Consider the following 17,804-nt stretch of genomic DNA (forward strand, 5'->3'; position numbering starts at 1 on the left):
CCGTGCCCCGTGCTTTAGGGTCCTTGTCCCCCCCTCCAGGCCCGTTTGTACTCACACTACCTGGGCCTCGGAGAATGCTTCTTGCTGCCTATACGTCATCACGCCGTAACACGTCACACGCATTGATGACGTCATGGCGATGCGTGGCTTTGTTTCCAGATCTTTCCGTAGACCTCTGAGTTTTTGTGCGTCTTGTCGACTGTTTTTGAATCTTTTCATCGACCAAATCTGCAGTAAACACTCCACCTCCGCATCACACCAACGTGAACCTTTCACCGCCATTGTTGTTGTTGTTAAAGAAAGCCCGAGTGTGGTCCGTCTCAGCTGTAACCGAATCTGACGGACAAAGAGGGTTTTACACTTAAGTCAGCTCTTGACCCCTGAAAGCGAGAGGTCAAAGGTCGATATCAGAGGTTATCGGGCAGCGTGGATCGGCTCCCGTTGCTCCCAATACCTGCCTCCACTTTCACCCCGGCTCCAACAAACAAACAAAGTCAGTTTCTTCAGTGTACTCGAACAACACTGTGAGTTTTTATGACCCCGCAGCTCCAACGGTGCATCGCTCCGTCTCCGACCATGAGCAGAATGAAGTCAGCTTGGATGTTATCGCTTCTCGCAACAGGGGATTCATTTCTCTCTCTCACCGTTGGGCCCAAAATTAAATTAAAACCAAAAGCGTTGGATCTTTCTACATCTGCCTGCAGCCTCGTTTCATGCGACCGCAGCACGCCGCTGCCAGCGACCACGATGAGGCACAAACCTCCGCCGTGCAGCCGCTCCACTGTGCGCGCAGTAGGGCCGCCGCCCGTCACGCGCAGGGCCATTAAACACAGATACAACCGCGGTGGCTCCCTGTAGGGGAGTTATCTTTTGGGCTGTTTCCCCCCTGACATGAAGGGGGTCAGAGGTGGGCTGCAGAAGTGCACCACTGGAGTTTGCTCAAGGGCATGTCAGCAGGCTGGATGTCACAGAGACGCTGTTGTTTAGACAAATGCTCAGTTTGGGTTTTCACATCCGCAACGTTTCACTGTCAGAATCCGTTCGGTTTGGTCCGATAACATTTAGAAAGAAGCCGCACGATTAAATTAATTTACCTCAAGTTAGCATAGCGCTAAACCGGAAGTTGACAGGAAGTGTCTTGTGATTGGTCAGGGAAAATCAAGGTCAGACTGATGATGTAAATGGAGTGCGACTAATTGACAGTTCTGTCTGATATCAGGCAAAAACCACTGTGTTCGTCGTTGTCGTCAAACGAGGCCAAACGAGCCTGGCCGACTGCGCTCGCTAACCTCTGCCCTCCGCTCCAACAACGCATGAAACTGATCGCTTCGAATGCAACGCTCACTTGTGTTTTGGATATTATAATCTGGGGTTTCGGTGACATGGAGGTGAAGACAACAACCTCATATTTAGGTCCAAAGAAGAACGGCTGTGTGCACGGCTGCGTGCACGGCTGCGTGCACGGCTGCGGACGCGACGCATCCCTGGTTTCTTTCTCAGCTGTGTAAAAAAGTGACCAAACACTATTTGGGAAGATTGAACGAAAACGTGGCTCCTCTCTGAACTCTCAGCTACCTCACTTGTATCACTAGCGTCTCTTTCTCCTGCTTTGTTTCCTCCCCCCATCTCTCCCTCCCTCCCTCCCTCTCTCTCTCTCCCCCCCCTCTCTCTCTCTCTCTCTCTCTCTCTATCTATCTATCTCTCTCCCTCCCTCCCTCTCTCTCTCTCTCTCCCTCCCTCTCTCCCTCTCTCTCTCTCTCTCTCTCTCTCTCGCTCTCTGCAGTGACAGAAAAGTCGTGCGACCCTTTAAAAAAAGTGACAGGGCTGAAATGGAAAAGAGAAATCCAAAAAAAAAAAACACAAGAAGAGTGCTGGTGGTTCAACCAGGGGTCTGTGCTGTCAATTAGACGCTACACAGATGGAGAGAGGGCGAGTGAGAGACACAGACGGACAGAGACGGAGTGGGAGAGAGAGAGAGAGAGAACCAGAGGAGGTAAATGAGAGAAAACTCAGAAAGAATGATCGGGGAAATATTACAGGACTGCAGGAGAAGAAAAGGGAAAGGAGGGAGCGAAGGAGGTCAGGCGGAGGGTAACTAGACGTTACGGAGGAGGGAGAAGGAGCGAGGCGAGGAACGGGGAGACGATAAACGAGTGCAGGCTGAAGTCAGAGGGGCCTGCTGGGAGCTGCTCTGAGCGCTGATAAAGCAAATAAAGACAGAATACTCCAAAACAAACAGGGCTGGAAAAACAGACGCTTTCAGCCCTCGCTCCATTTACATTCAAGCGGAAAAAGGTCAATTTGGCCTCCGCTTCTTCTTTTTTTAAGGGCGATTTGGGCGCCGACACTTGTGCGGAGGTTAATTCTGGGCCGGGGGTTCATTTCGGGTTCGTCTGCCTTTTGCAGACTTCGCTTTGGAGGAGACTTTAAAACCCGCGACAGCTTTGATTTTGATTACGTTCGTCCGCAAGAGGCTAAACACATTAAGTCACTTTGATTTCTTTTAGTCAGAAATGCGGATCAAACGACATTTTTATGTGGATTCAATTATGTTTCAACCTAATTTAGGTCTGTTTCGCGGGGGCTTTTGTAATCGCCAATAAAGAGTCGACCACTTTGGGAACTTTGCGTCTGGACTTGAACATCAATCAACGACAGACAGTGTGACTTTTCCAAAAACTGTCACAGCTGTGTCATTACAGGGAATGCAAAGACGACAAAACAGCACTCGAGTTGTTCAAAAATGATACTTGGATGCATTGAGCTCATTGATAGTGTTGTGTTTGTTTGTTTTAATTGTGTTTATTGTTGTCACCGTGTTAACGCCGCCCTCTTGGCCCAGTGGCGTATATTTTTCTTACAATTGTTTTGGTTTAAAGGGTCAAAAGCCCCAAAAAAAGGGTTGGAACCACGTCTTACCAACCTGAAATTTCAGACACGCACACATTCAAAGGGACAGTTTGATACGGCCCTTTGCATCATGGATCCATTGTTACCTAAATCCACCAGACTTCACTGACAAAAACACAGGACACAGGAGTTGGTGGTCGACCGCTGCCTCCGTCTGTTGTGTTGTGTGTTTGTTGTGTGTATAGTTACTGTTACTCGTATAATTAGTGTTGCTTTTTGGTTGCTTGCATTCTCTCTGTCCGTCTTTGAGCTGTCCATCTAATCTAACCATTCACACCACATTTACACACCCATGCACGGGGAGCAATTTGGGGTTCAGTGTCTTGCCCAAGGACACTTCGACATGTGGACCAGGGGATCGAACCGCCAATCTATCGAATGGAGGACGACCCACTCTGACACTGAGCCACAGTCTCCAGCAGTTTGCCAGCAGGATTACAAGAAAGAAACTCGGTGTAGCATGAAAGGAGCCAAAGAAGAACCCATTTCACTTTGGAGTGGATTCTTTTTTCACTCGTCTCATTCCAGAGAGGAAAATTGTGTTTATTCAAACTACAAATTCATATTTATATATAAAAACGGATCTATTATTAATATATCTGTCCCACCCACTGCCGTACCGCTCTTCCACTGAGCCACAGTCGCCCCTCATCGCAACATGTCGAGAAATCCCAAGTGTTGTCCGTCTCAGCTGTAACCGAATCGGACTTTGTCAATCATTGTTTTTGTCAAAGGAGTCTGGCGGCTTAGAAGAGAGCGAAGTAAAGGCAAGGTAAAGCTGTGATATTCGAACTACAGGGTACGGATATTGATTATTCTTTAGGTGTATAAACTCTGCAGTACACTTCCTGCTTCTTCAACGCAAGGTGCCCCGTCCTCCATCTACTACGGACAAGTACCTCATGCTTCAAAACAGCCAAACTTTCCCTTTAAGAACAATTTCCAACACCCCCGTGACCTGAAACTGCTCTTCAAACAATTATTCAACCGCAGACAAAGAAAAATTAGACGCCGAAGTGTTTCACAACGTTTTCACTGCAGCTTAAAATGGATGAAAATGAAAACATCTCTCTCTCTCTCTCTCTGCGTCCCCTCAACAACCCCAAAACAGGAAACAGTTGAAAGGTGAGAGCTGTTTAAGAGAGTCAACTTTTCGGTTTGACCATGGATTGACCGCGGAGTCACACACACACACAGGAAGGGGTGTAGATGCGGGTCGTATCGGGGAGCCTGACGGAGAGGTCAAGACTGATAACACAGAACAATGACCTGAAGCGGTCACCGCGCGGTCACTGTACGTGTGTTTAAGTGACAGTGATGTGATGTGTGTCTGAGAGAGGATGAGGTTTAGGTGTGTGTGTGTGTGTGTGTGTCAAATATATGTATTAATGTGTGTGTGAGAGATATCAATTAATTGTGTGTGTGTGTGTGTGTGTGTGTGTGTGTGTGTGTGTGTGTGTGTGACCACTACTTGACCAACTGGTTCGGAAGTCAATCCAAGTACAATCAGGTCGCTGAATGGACTCTGTTGCCGTGACCACTGCCTGACCTGTTGTCATGCCGATAAGGCCCGGCCACAGACAGGACAGGAAGTTGAGACGGGGGCCGAGAAGCACACACACACACACACACATACACACACACTGACCTCTCCCACACAAATAATAGCTTGAACTCATAAATCCGCAGATATGGACGCACTCATTTAGACTATTTCTTCGCCGCGTTATCTCGAGCGCAGCGGGATCACCGGCCGTTTTATTACACCGCGCGCACACCCTGCTGTGCAAGAGCGTGTGTGTGTGTGTGTGTGTGGTGCAGCTTTAAATATGTAGGGAGAGGGGAAGAAATGCATGTGTGTGAAGCAGGAGAGACAGGTGTGTGTGTGTGTGTGTGAGTGAACAGTCTGAGGAAGAATGCGTGATCAGATAAGGGTGTTTCAGGGGTCTGACGGTTAGTTCTCACCCCTCCCTGGCACCAATACTTATCCCACTGACCTCACGCTGCACCCGTTTGAGAGTCGTGCGTGTGTGTGCTTGTATTTGTGCTCCGCGTGTTGGACGGAGACATCAGCCTGCGTGACGCCGGGTAATCACACTTTGAGGGGAAGAGGAAGAAGTAGAAGTTGGAGGAAGAGGAGAGTTAGATGAGAATACAGGGGGGGGGGGGGGGGGGGAGTGGAGCTCAGGCGAAGGAAAGGGGGGAAAGATGACTCTCTGTTGCCGTTTCTTCTCCTCTCTACCACAGAGCAGCCGTTATTTGGGGATTTTGACGTAAGATTACAGAGAACAGGTTAAAAATCATGTAAAATGCAAAACTCTCAGTGGAAATAAGAGTGATATAACGGATAGATCTAATCTTAAATGTGCAAGAACTGATTTTTTGGCCACTTTGGTTGCACTGACATCACATCTTTTAAGTTAATGTCCCACGTTATAGAAAGAAAAAGAGATTTCCATGTGTTTTGGATTATTAAGCAGGTGGAGGTGCTGTGTAGATACTGTGAAAGCATCAAAACACAGAGAAACACACACAGCCCGTGTTCAGAAACTGTCTTTAAACGAGCCGTCAGCACTTCCTGTACTGTTGTGATGTCACAAATATACTATATAAAAGGTAGAAAGTGAAGCTACAGTGACTTTACAGTCCCCAGCTGCAGTGACGGTGCAGAGACACCGAGAGCGCAGATGCAGGAGACCCAGAAACGCTGACCAATCAGAGCAGAGTGGTCTTTTTCAGGGGGGGGTCTTAAAGAGGCAGGCACTAAAACGGAGCGTTTCAGACAGAGGGTGAATACAGGTATATTCAGACAGACAGGAGGAGAAAAATATGTTTTTGAACTTTAAAGCGTGTAAACATGCTCTAGGAAAAACCCCAAACACACTTATGAACCTGAGAATTAGAATATGGGACCCTTGATAAAAATGAAAAGTATTAACTTGTTATGAGGCTCTGTAAAGACGAGGGCAGCTGTGGACGATGCATCCGTAAGTTCATCATGTTGTCATCTGAGACATTGATAGATGGAGAGATAGATAGATGGAGGGATAGAGAAATGGAGGGATAGAGAGATAGACGGATAGATAGACGGAGAGATAGTTAGACGGAGAGATAGAGATATATGGATAGATAGATGGAGAGATAGGTAGATAGATCGATAGACAGACAGACAGACAGACAGACCGACAGACCGACAGATCGATAGATAGAGAGATAGATAGAAAGACAGGCAGACGGATAGATAGATGGATAGATAGATAGATAGATGGATAGATAGATAGACAGACAGATAGATAGAGAGATGGATAGAGAGATAGATAGATAGTCAGACAGATAGATGGAGAGATGGATAGATAGATAGATAGATAGATAGATGGATAGATGGATAGATAGAAGGATAGAGAGATAGATAGATAGATAGACAGACAGACTGACTGTGAAAAGCACACAGGCAACATGAGGATATGACACAGTCAGTCCTTTGGCCAGATTTGGACCCAGGCTGTTGCCGTGGTTGCATAGTTACGCGGTGCGTCTCTCAGACTGCTCGGACACCACGACGCTTCACGCACCGACACTTCTGTGAGTTTTTAGAGCGCTTCTGTGTCTCTACGCCCGAGGGTTTTACGCGCACGAGTGTCCGCGAACAGCAAAAAGTGTTTGCTGCGTTTTTCCAAAATTGTCTGCGTGCGTGTCCAACTGTGGTGTTTGTGTGTCTCCCTCCCGCTCTCCCAATAGACCGGCGGGGGCGAGCATTTAGATGTCCGTCTGCTGCTCATCCTCCCTTCGCCCTCTTTCTTCTCCGCTCATCCCGCTCTTTCACCCCCTCTATTCATCCCCCCTTCTGTGCCCGGTCAAACGGATGAAGGGAAGTGTCAGCCTCCTGAGGAGAGAGAGAGAGAGAGAGACGGACCACCCTGTACGTCCATTTCACCCGCCGTATCACTTTCACCTGACTGCACTCTTTCAGTCGCGATCCCTCGCTTTTTGCTCCGCTCCGTCGGCATCTTCACACATTCATGTCTTGTTCTCTCCCTCAGACTCGGGCCAGAGCGCTCTCTCTTCTTTCCTTCTCCTCCTGTCATCTTCCTTTAAGATCCATTCCAGTCTTCCGCATTAACTTTTCTCCCTCATTTACGCCTTTCTGTTCAGGTTTTTTGCACTTCGGGCCACCTCCGACTTTTCTTCCCCCCTACATTTATGTGCTTTCCCTTCATCCGCGCACTCTTTCCCCATCTGTCTGAGTGCGGTGAGGAGTTGAAGGGTCAAAGGTCAACCGGCTGCTGATGTGGTCACGTAGCGTGTGCGCGGAGGCCGCCGTACAGTTCGTCCCCGTCTCGTCAGCAGTCCCTGTTCTGAACCTGAGCTGTCACACAAAAAGCACCCCCACGCGTGTGTGTGTGTGTGTGTGTGTGTGTGTGTGTGTGTGTGTGTGTGTGTGTGTGTGTGTCTCTGACCGCAGTCCTCAGGAATGCGACGGTAGCAGATTTTTCTCGCTGACCTCGTCTTATCTCCTCCTGTCCTCGCCCTCACCTCTGCGTACACTTCACTTTCGTTTCCACTCACATTTTCCTCCCTTCATCGCCTCTTTTCTCTAAAAGATAAGACGACTTCTTTATTTCCCTCTTACATACGCATAAAAAACAGGTTTCAAAATAAAATTAGCGTCAAAAACTATACTTTACTGCAAATTAAGTTAATTTGTGATTAAAAATGTGTTAATGGGAATCAAAAAGTTTGCAAATCAAACGTTTTAATTTACTAATCCATAAGTTTTGTTTGCAGATCAAGAACTTGTTTGAAAAAACAAAAAGTTTTTTATAATACAAAAGTTTTGTTTGCAAATTAAAAAGCTTTGTTTGCATTTTCAAGTGTTTGCAGGTTCAAAAAGTTTTGTTTAGATTCAAAAGTTTTGTTTAGATTCAAAAGATTTGTTTACAGATCGAAAACTTTTTTGAAGTTTTGTATGAAAATACATAAGTTGTGTTTGTAAATTCAAAAGTTTTGTTTACTGTTGAAGCTGTGGTGGATGCTGTAAACAGGAGAAGGAGTTGGACATGGTTTCTACGCTGTCACGCTGAATCATGAAAGGCCCCGCCCACGAGATTCAGCTCAACAGCAAACACAACTTACACTCAAAAGCAAAACTTTTTGGTTTGCAAATAAAGGTTTTTGATTTACATTAATACACTTTAAGACCTCCCTCTCCCAAAACGTATTCTGTTTGATTTAGTAATAAAGAAACAAAACTACCTCCCTCCTGCCTTCACATCTCTCCACGCGTGGGACTCGTTTCAGGTCAAAGTTGGCTAAAGACAAACTCTGGATCAAACCTCAGGGATATAAATGACTCTTAGGGCGCCTTCCCACTGTTCCTCCGTCCCGTGCCCCGTGCTTTAGGGTCCTTGTCCCCCCCTCCAGGCCCGTTTGTCCTCACACTACCTGGGCCTCGGAGAATGCTTCTTGCTGCCTATACGTCATCACGCCGTAACACGTCACACGCATTGATGACGTCATGGCGATGCGTGGCTTTGTTTCCAGATCTTTCCATAGACCTCAGAGTTTTTGTGCGTCTTGTCGACTGTTTTTGAATCTTTTCATCGACCAAATCTGCAGTAAACACTCCACCTCCGCATCACACCAACGTGAACCTTTCACCGCCATTGTTTTAAATGTCCGCGCATGGTCCCTCCTTCTTTTTTCTACGTCCCAACAGGCGCACAGGAAATGACCTCAGAACCGCCGTAGGCCTCGTGCTCGTACACGTGCGCACACTCGTGCTCGTACATGTGCAAACGTGCTTTACTAAAGCCCACCTCTCCTAAACAGGCCGTTGCCGGCAAGTGGGCCGCAGCTAGGCGCGGAGCGGTTGCACTCACACTGGTCAAAGGAACCAGACTTTTCCCGTAAAAGTCACGGTACGGATGGACAGTGTGAGTGCGACCTCACAGACTAAACGCTGAGCAGCAGCTGAAATTAAACTCCTATTCATCCCAATCCCAGGACAGACACAAAACTCTGGTTCCAGACCAACACTGGAGGAGAATTACAGCAACGTGACGCAAACTCAAACCTCTAAATAAAGTAATAAACAATGGATTTGTTGAAAACAATGTGATTTTGAGGGATTATTTCTTCCACTGAAAGGAAGCAGGGCGCGTTAAGTAGCGTGTGCACTCGAGTCGGGAACAATGAAGTAACAAACAAAGTGACAGGATCCCGTGTCGGCTTCCTGCTGTGGGTTGACGGATTACCTTGGCTCCGTACAGGTTGTTTTTCCTGCTGTACGAGAATAAAAGCTCGTTCTGAAGGAGCAGACGCGGCCTCATATCTGCGTCTTTAGTTGGATTATTTTGTGAATGCTGCGGTTTCAAGTGTCTGAACGTATTCGGCCGGTTACGTCCACCGCCAGGGTGGTTATAATTAAAGTTATGACCATGGATCTCACACTCACCAGTGTCCCTGAAGTAAAAATATGATGCATTTGAGTCTCCGTACCGTCCTCCTCCCTCCCTCTCGCCGCCTCGTTAGTTTGGGTTACGAGGAGGTGAGATGGAGGTTTCCTCTCCCACCGGGCCGCATCTCATCCCTGAGACCGTCTATTACCTCCACACACACACACACGCACGCACACGCACAAATACACACGCACAGACACACACACAAGCAAAGGGGGAGAATCTGCTATCCTGTCACTGGATAATCACTACGGCGGTCAATCCACACACACACACACACAGACACACACAGACATACACACACACACGGTTTCATGCTGTGACATGTTGCTTTTGGAGAGCGAGAGGGAAGCCTCGTGAGGTAATGATCGGGACACACAGACGTCAGACAGAGGGCAGACAGCTCTGAGAGCAAAGAGTGTGTGTGTGTGTGTGTGTGTGTGTGTGTGTGTGTGTGTGTGTGTGTGTGTGCGTGTGTCAGTGTAGGACAGACTAAAAGTGAGTTAATGGGAAGATAAGAGAGATAAGTAAAGATAACAAATGGAGAGAAAAAAGAGACGAAGATGAAGGGGTGGAAAAAAGTGAAAGACAAGCAAGAGAGGAGAGAAAAGGAGGAGAGAAAAGTGAGGAGGAGAGGAGGAGAGAGAAAAGGGAGGAGGAGAGAAGAGGAGGACAAACAAAAGCATGAAAAAGAGAGAAAGTTGAATAAAGTCAAGACGTTGAGAAAAAGGCGGAGGAGGGGAGAACAGACGACATGATGAATGGATGGAATCTGACTGTCTGTGGTCAACCGGAGGAATGAACCCAGGACCAATCAATGACAAAAGACACACACACACACACACACACACACACACACACACACACACACACACACACACACACACACACACACACACACACACACACACACACACACACACACACACACACACACACACACACACACACACACACACACACACACACACACACACACACACACACACACACACACACACACACACACACACACACACACACACACACACACACACACACACACACACACACACGGCTGGGCCTAAGGTGGAAGAATGCACGCCTGGCGTATGAACGAGTGGAGAAGGGGATGAGTGCAGCTCTACTGTTGCAAGCGTTTTTCTGGGGGGACGCCACACCGCAACGCACACACACACAGACACAGACAGACACACGCGCGCACACACACACACACACACACACACGGAAAAGGCTACGTGCAACACACACACGCAACATACACACACACACACAGACACACGCGCACACACACGGAAAAGGCTACGTGCACACACACACACAGAAAAGGCTACGTGCACACACACACACACACGGAAAAGACTACGTGCACACACGCACACACTGACACACACACACACACACACACACAGGCCAGCCAAAGGTTTGAAGTAACCACAGACTTCTGAATGTTCTAAATATAGGAGGATTGATAGGATCAGTGGAAAAGGGTGCACACACACTAACACACACACACACACACACACACACACGCTCACCAAGTCATTTAGCAATTGCAGAGAAGGGGAGAAAGCTGCCGACAGCTCCGATGAGCTCGTTAGTTTGAAATCTGTGAGAGCGCGGTGTGAAACAATGACTCCTGCAGCGTCTGAGCAACTTCTTTAACGTGTCCGACGTTAAACATCAGAACAGACAGAAAGAAAACATCCCACACACACATTTAGGTGTTTATGTTACTTCACTTTGTCCGTGTGTGTGTGTAGATTCATCTTAAATTCAACCAAAGTGAACAGAAGATAAGGCCTCGGTTGCATATTTAAACAAACCCATACAGCTTCAGAAGACCTGTAATACATTAAATATTCGCCTAAATCAAAGTTCATGCGTATTTTTCTGCATCAATTATTGGGAGAAAATAATCCGCAGATGAATCGATAATGAAAAGAATTGTTCGTTGCAGCCGCACTGATACATGTTTGCATCTTGCGTTGCTGCAGGTTTGTGGATTTTATTTTGACTTTCTTTAGGTGACTTGGCTGGGAACCGTAGGGTCACCGGTGACCGCTGGTTCGAGTCCCTGTGTGGACCGTGAATGGAGTGTGGACTGGTGGCTGGAGAGGTGCCAGTTTATCTCCTGGGCACTGCAGAGGTGCTGTTGAGCAAGGCACCGAACCCCCAACTGCTGGGGGTGCTTTTCTACCTCTTCTTCTTCTTATCCCAACTCTTCTTCTTCTTATCCCACCTCTTCTTCTTCTTCTCCTACCTCTTCTTCTTCTTCTTCTTCTCCCACCTCTTCTTCTTCTTCTCCTACCTCTTCTTCTTCTTCTTCTCCCACCTCTTCTTCTTCTTCTCCTACCTCTTCTTCTTCTTCTCCTACCTCTTCTTCTTCTTCTCCCACCTCTTCTTCTTCTTATCCTACCTCTTCTTCTTCTTCTCCCACCTCTTCTTCTTCTTCTCCCACCTCTTCTTCTTCTTCTCCCACCTCTTCTTCTTCTTCTCCTTCTTCTACCTCTTCTTCTTCTCCTACCTCTTCTTCCTCTTCTCCTACTTCTACTTCTTCTTCTTCTTCTTCTTCTGATAAATAAAGGAATTCTTCTTCTTAATATCAGGGAGTGCAGTCGTAATCCCACTGTCTTGTTGTCTTGCACAGCGGTTAAATGACAATTAGGTTCATCTCAAGTGAAAAGTATTGTTAACGATCATCTCAGGTGCTCTGTCCGCGGAACTTCTGATTCCAAACCGTAAAGATATTAAAGCATGTTGTGAAGCGATGAGGCTGAAAACAACACAAAAAACATAATTTCCTGTTCGGTGCTGCATTTTTCAACCTGCTCGGAGTCAAACTACGGTATCATCTCACTCTGTGTCTCTGTGTGTGTCCATCCTGTGTGTGAGAAAGTGTGTGTGTGTGTGTGTGTCCTTGGGGAACTCCTGTCTCGGCCCTGTCCCAGGACCCTGGATCCTTCCAGAACACCGGGACCCGAGCGCACAACAAAACGGCCCCGTCAGCGTGATTTATCGGCCATTCACCACTAGGTCACACACACACACATAAGACACACACACACACACACACACACACACACACACACATATGACATGATGAAAGCACGTCGACGCACAAACAAAACAAAAATGTACCTGAAAGAATGCGGACACACACAAAGATGCGCTCAGGCAGATGTGCGCGCGGAACTGACCGCATGAAAAGTGCGTACGGAGGTGGGAGGAGAGCGCTCCTTTTGACGGGATGAGAAAGAACAACAATGCGGGAGAAAGAGAGAAAGAAATAAAAGAGAGAGGGAGCTGAATAACTCCGAAAAAGGAGCGATTGAGTCGAGCGGTTCTGATCGGCAGAAGAAAGGAAGAGGAGGGAGGAGGAGAGGATGGAGACGGGACGGGGAGTTTGAAGTAAACATCGATGCTGGATGAATGCAATTTTTCCCCTTTCTCCTTCTCCCCATCTTCCCCCCGTTCCTTCTCCTCCTCCGAGCGAGAGAACAAGAGGCACTACATCATCCCGACAGGCGGAGAAAGAGAAGAGAGGGAGAGAGAAAGAGGGATTGTGACGGAGGGATAAAGGGCTATCCGTCTCTGTCTGTCACCTCATTCATCGTCCCCTGCTCCGTCCTGCCGGCCCATCCGTCATCCGCTGTCACACACACACACAGACAAAAATACGGACACACACTTTTTCCACCCACTTTCACACACTACGACAAACACACACACACACACACACACACACACAAACACACACACGCGCATCAAAGATGGGGGAACACAAACTTTGACTCGCTCTCCGCCCTGTTTCACACATTCACTGCGACGAACGGACGCACACTCTACGCTCAGTTTCACACACACTCACTTTCACAGCGACGACGATGACAAACACACACACACACACACACACACACACACACACACACACTGCAGCCAGAAAGTCACACAAATGTTTCGCTTTGGGCTCTCCGCCCTGCTTCACACATTCAGCAACGATGACACACACACAGACAGACACACACACACACAGACACACACACAGACACATACATAGACACACACACACAGGCACACACACACACACACAGACACACACACGAAAAGAATACGCTCAACGATGGCAAACACGAGTTCACTCACACGCGCTTTCATGCACGTAAATACACTAAAAACGCACACACACACACACACACACACACACACACACACACACACACACACACACAGACACACACATAGACACACACACACATGCACGCACACACACACACACACACACACACACATAGACACACGCACAGGCACACACACACACACACACACACACACACACACACACACACACACACACACACACACACACACACACGCACACACACACACTCCGCCCAACATCCTGTATTCTCCAGAACTCAGCGGAGACGTCCAGTTCTGTCCCTCCTCTTCACTGGTTCTGCTCTGGGTTTCTTTCCCAGGATCCAAAAAAAAACGAGTCGCTCCAGCGCACAGCCGGCGCCACTTCCTGCACTCAGCGGTTTCTCAACATCAGGTCGGAGGACCCGGGGGGGGGGGGGGGGCGGGTGTTTTCACACGATGGCAAAGTCAAAGATATTCATTAGCGACAAAAGCAGCGTTTGGACCAAACACAAGTCACCGTCCGGCCTTTAAGTCGTGACGTAACACCCTTTCAAAGTACTGTTCGTGGGTCCAAACGCTCCGTCGAACGAAGCGGCCGAACCTGTGAACCTTTTACGATCGCCTCCTCCTTCAGTGAGACGCCTTTTCATCAAGAGGAAAATGTCCAACTGATTGGGGGGGGGCGGCACTGTGGCAGAAATCGTACTTTGAAAAGGGCGCTAAGTCACGACTTAAAGACCAGACACCTTGAAGTGCTTTTGACAGCGACGGCGCTGAACCTGAAGCATCTATACCAGAGGTGTCAAAGTGTTCCAGTAAAGGGCGGCTGTGGCTGCAGGTTTTCATTCCAACCAAGCAAAAACACATCATTCTCGACTCATGCAATCACCTGAATCGCCTTCACGCAGTTGATTTGTTGGATCAGGTGCGTTCTTGCTTGGTTGGAATGAAACCATTGCAACCATTTTGGTGCATTATTTAATCTAAAATCAGCGCACGAACAACGGAAGAGTTCTACGAGCAAAGACGGCAGCGGAGATGGTGAGGGCCGCAGCGATACACAGTGGAATGAGCCTGTGAATGTTCCCATGTGTCCAGGTCGTCGTTATCCCCAAAGCAATTTCAGTCAAAAGCAACTGGACTTGGTTATTTGTCTAGGAAGACATTTCACCTCTCATCCAAGAGGCTTTTTCATCATGCTAATTTTCAAAGCTTTCTCACACTTTTAGCTTTGGTCTGGATGGAGTTTGTAAACTTGCGGTGTATGAAAACGCACTTTTATTACGAAAACAGTTGAGCATAATGTCTTTCTAATGTTAAGGCAAGGAATGAGACATGCAGTTGCTGAATCTGTCCTCATGTTGAATCAGGGTTTAGTTTAAAAGGTTTTTTTCGGGCGTCTCCAGAGGTAGCATCGACCTCAGTCCACATGAGGAGCGTCAGTTCATGTACGCATCTGACCAGGCTGGGACTGGTCCTGGTACATAGTGGCATGAAACGTGAGGGTAATTCTAATATATGTAGGGAACATTTGCTCACCTACGGTATTGAAAAATAACTTATTTAGTTTCAAAAGAGACACTTTTCCTTTTTAAAAACAGTTTAAATTATGAAAAAAGTTTGTTTGTTTGTTGAACAAAGAAACCTCTGTTTTCATGACTTTAGGTGTAATTGTGACTGATAATAATAATAATTTGATTTAATCTGAGACTCTGCTGCAACCCGTGTTTGGTGGAGGGTGCAAAATTAAGATATAGACGCGTAAAAACAGTAGGAAGAAGAATAAAAGAAGAGAAGAAGAGAGAGGGAAGAACGTGAGATGGATTGGATTGTAAAGAGGGGTAAAAAACAACAACAAAAAAAATCTGAATACCCAAAAGAATGAGGAAGACGTGGAGGAGAAAGCGTTGGAGGAGGATGACTCGGGGTAGGAAGGATGAAAAGAACAAGGGAGGAGGAGGAGGAGGAGGTAGAAAAAGATAGTGGAGAGAGAAAAAAAGAGGAGAGAGGACCACGAGGGAGACAAAGACCTACTTGTCTCAAGTCACTGAAGGCCAGAAGCAACGTGTCACCCTGGAAGCCTGCGACCGGGCCGGCTCTGGCAAAACCTGTGGGAAAATACAAACCCGCCCCCCCCAGTCCACCCCCGGAGAGAGGGAAGAGAGGAGGAGGAGGAAAGAAGAGAGGGTGAAAAACGGAATAATAAAAGACCTAGTCGGATTCGCTATGCATCGGGATAGATTGGCAGACAAATGACAGCCTGGGGAGGAGGAGGAGGGGGGGAAGGGAAGGGGAGGGCAGGGTGTTAGAGTCATGTCGCTGGGTCTTGTTGAAAGAGTGAAAGAGTGTGTGTGTGTGTGTGTGTGTGTGTGTGTGTGTGTGTGTGTGTGTGTGTGTGTGTGTGTGTGTGTGTGTGTGTGTGTGTGTGTGTGTGCGTGCGTGCGTGCGTGTGTTCGTTCGTTCTCGTGGGTGTGAAAGGTTTTTGTAGTGGGTTTAAAGGCAGGTTGTGTTAAATGTGTGAGATTTTCTAGCGTTTCTCTTGCTGAATGTGTTTGTGTGCGTGTGTGCGTGTGTGCGTGTGTGCGTGTGTGTGTGTGTGTGTGTGTGTGTGTGTGTGAGTGTTTATTTGTTGTTTGTACAGGGGTTCTTCGCCCGCATGTTTGAGAACAGTTGAGGACTGTTGGATTTTGAACCCAGGGTGATGCCTGTTTGTGTGTGTGTGTGTGTGTGTGTGTATGTGTGTGTGTGTGTGTGTGTGTGTCGGGGTCGTACGGAGTGTGAGCTGCAGTCCTGGCGTCAGTCGGCCCCCGTAAACAAGCCGAGCGGTATTCTGAGCGAGGGAACGAGAGAAAAGAGGAGTGGCGCGAAAAGAGAGAGAGAGAGAGTCTATAGCTAATGTCTTTCACCTCAGGACACACACACTCACACACTCACACACTCACACACACACACACGCACACACGCACACACACGCATATGCTGAAGCTATGGGCTAACCTTTTATCTTGTTCTCCAACCAAACCTCCGTATATCACCTGCTCACTTTCACCTTTTACGTCACTCTTTTTCCGCTTTACCTTTATAAAAACATTTCCTGCTCCGTCACAGGTTTGGTGGCAGTTCCAAACTACATTTACTTCCTCTTTCACCACTTCCCCCAAACTATATTTACTTCCACTTCCCCCCAAACTACATTTACTTCCACTTCCCCCCAAACTACATTTACTTCCACTTCCCCCAAACTATATTTACTTCCACTTCCCCCCAAACTACATTTACTTCCACTTCCCCCCAAACTACATTTACTTCCTCTTTCATCAATTTTCCCCCAAACTATATTTACTTCCACTTCCTCCAAACTACATTTACTTCCACTTCCCCCCAAACTACATTTACTTCCACTTCCCCCAAACTACATTTACTTCCACTTTCATCAATTTTCCCCCCAAACTATATTTACTTCCTCTTTCATCAATTTTCCCCCAAACTATATTTACTTCCTCTTTCCCCCCAATCTACATTTACTTCCTCTTCCCCCCAAACTATATTTACTTCCTCTTTCCCCCAATCTACATTTACTTCCTCTTCCCCCCAAACTATATTTACTTCCTCTTTCATCAATTTTCCCCCCAAACTATATTTACTTCCTCTTTCCCCCCAAACTATATTTACTTCCACTTCCCCCCTAACTATATTTACTTCCACTTCCCCCCTAACTATATTTACTTCCTCTTTCCCCCAAACTATATTTACTTCCTCTTCCCCCCTAACTATATTTACTTCCTCTTTCCCCCAAACTACATTTACTTCCACTTCCCCCCAAACTACATTTACTTCCACTTCCCCCCCAAACTACATTTACTTCCACTTTCATCAATTTTCCCCCAAACTATATTTACTTCCACTTTCCCCAAACTACATTTACTTCCTCTTTCATCAATTTTCCCCCAAACTATATTTACTTCCTCTTTCAGCACTTTCCCCCCAAACTATATTTACTTCCTCTTTCACCACTTCCCCCCCAAAATAGATTTACTTCCACTTCCCCCAAACTATATTTACTTCCACTTTCCCTCCAAAACTATATTTACTTCCTCTTTCACCACTTCCACCAAACTAGATTTACTTCCTCTTTCCCCACCTTTTCCCCGTTTTCTCCCCAGTTTTCCAGCCTTTACCTTCTTCCTCTCGCTCCCTTGGATCAGTTTCACTTCCTGTGATTTCCCTTCTTCCTCTCCGCCCTCTTCCTCTCCATCCACTTATTCTGGTCTTCTTTTCATCCGTCACAATCCT

The 17,804-nt window shown here is 47.2% G+C and overlaps 2 protein-coding genes across 5 annotated transcripts in view; both read right to left on the minus strand.

Moving 5' to 3' along the window:
* exoc6b (exocyst complex component 6B) overlaps positions 1-17,804 on the minus strand; it is a 344,934-nt gene that overhangs the window by 264,550 nt on the left and 62,580 nt on the right. For all 3 annotated transcript variants that reach the window (XR_014593720.1, XM_083937108.1, XM_083937107.1), the window contains one exon: positions 15,546-15,619. Coding sequence is in view for 2 of the 3 variants with exons in the window: in XM_083937108.1 (XP_083793234.1) it covers positions 15,546-15,619 (74 nt within the window). In the remaining variant the exon portion in view is untranslated. The remainder of the gene's footprint in view (positions 1-15,545; positions 15,620-17,804) is intronic.
* Positions 11,692-17,804, minus strand: part of LOC310964115 (ankyrin repeat domain-containing protein 46) — a 223,827-nt gene continuing 217,714 nt past the window's right edge. The window contains exon 5 of one of the 2 annotated variants that reach the window (XM_083937117.1): positions 11,692-11,717. The gene's annotated coding sequence lies outside the window, so the exon portion shown is untranslated. Of the gene's footprint in view, positions 11,718-11,840; positions 11,892-17,804 lie in introns of those variants that run through there. The other variant, XM_083937116.1, reaches the window with a different exon arrangement.

Source organism: Echiichthys vipera (assembly GCF_963691815.1).
Source record: "Echiichthys vipera genome assembly, chromosome: 22".
Classification (NCBI taxonomy): domain Eukaryota; kingdom Metazoa; phylum Chordata; class Actinopteri; order Perciformes; family Trachinidae; genus Echiichthys; species Echiichthys vipera.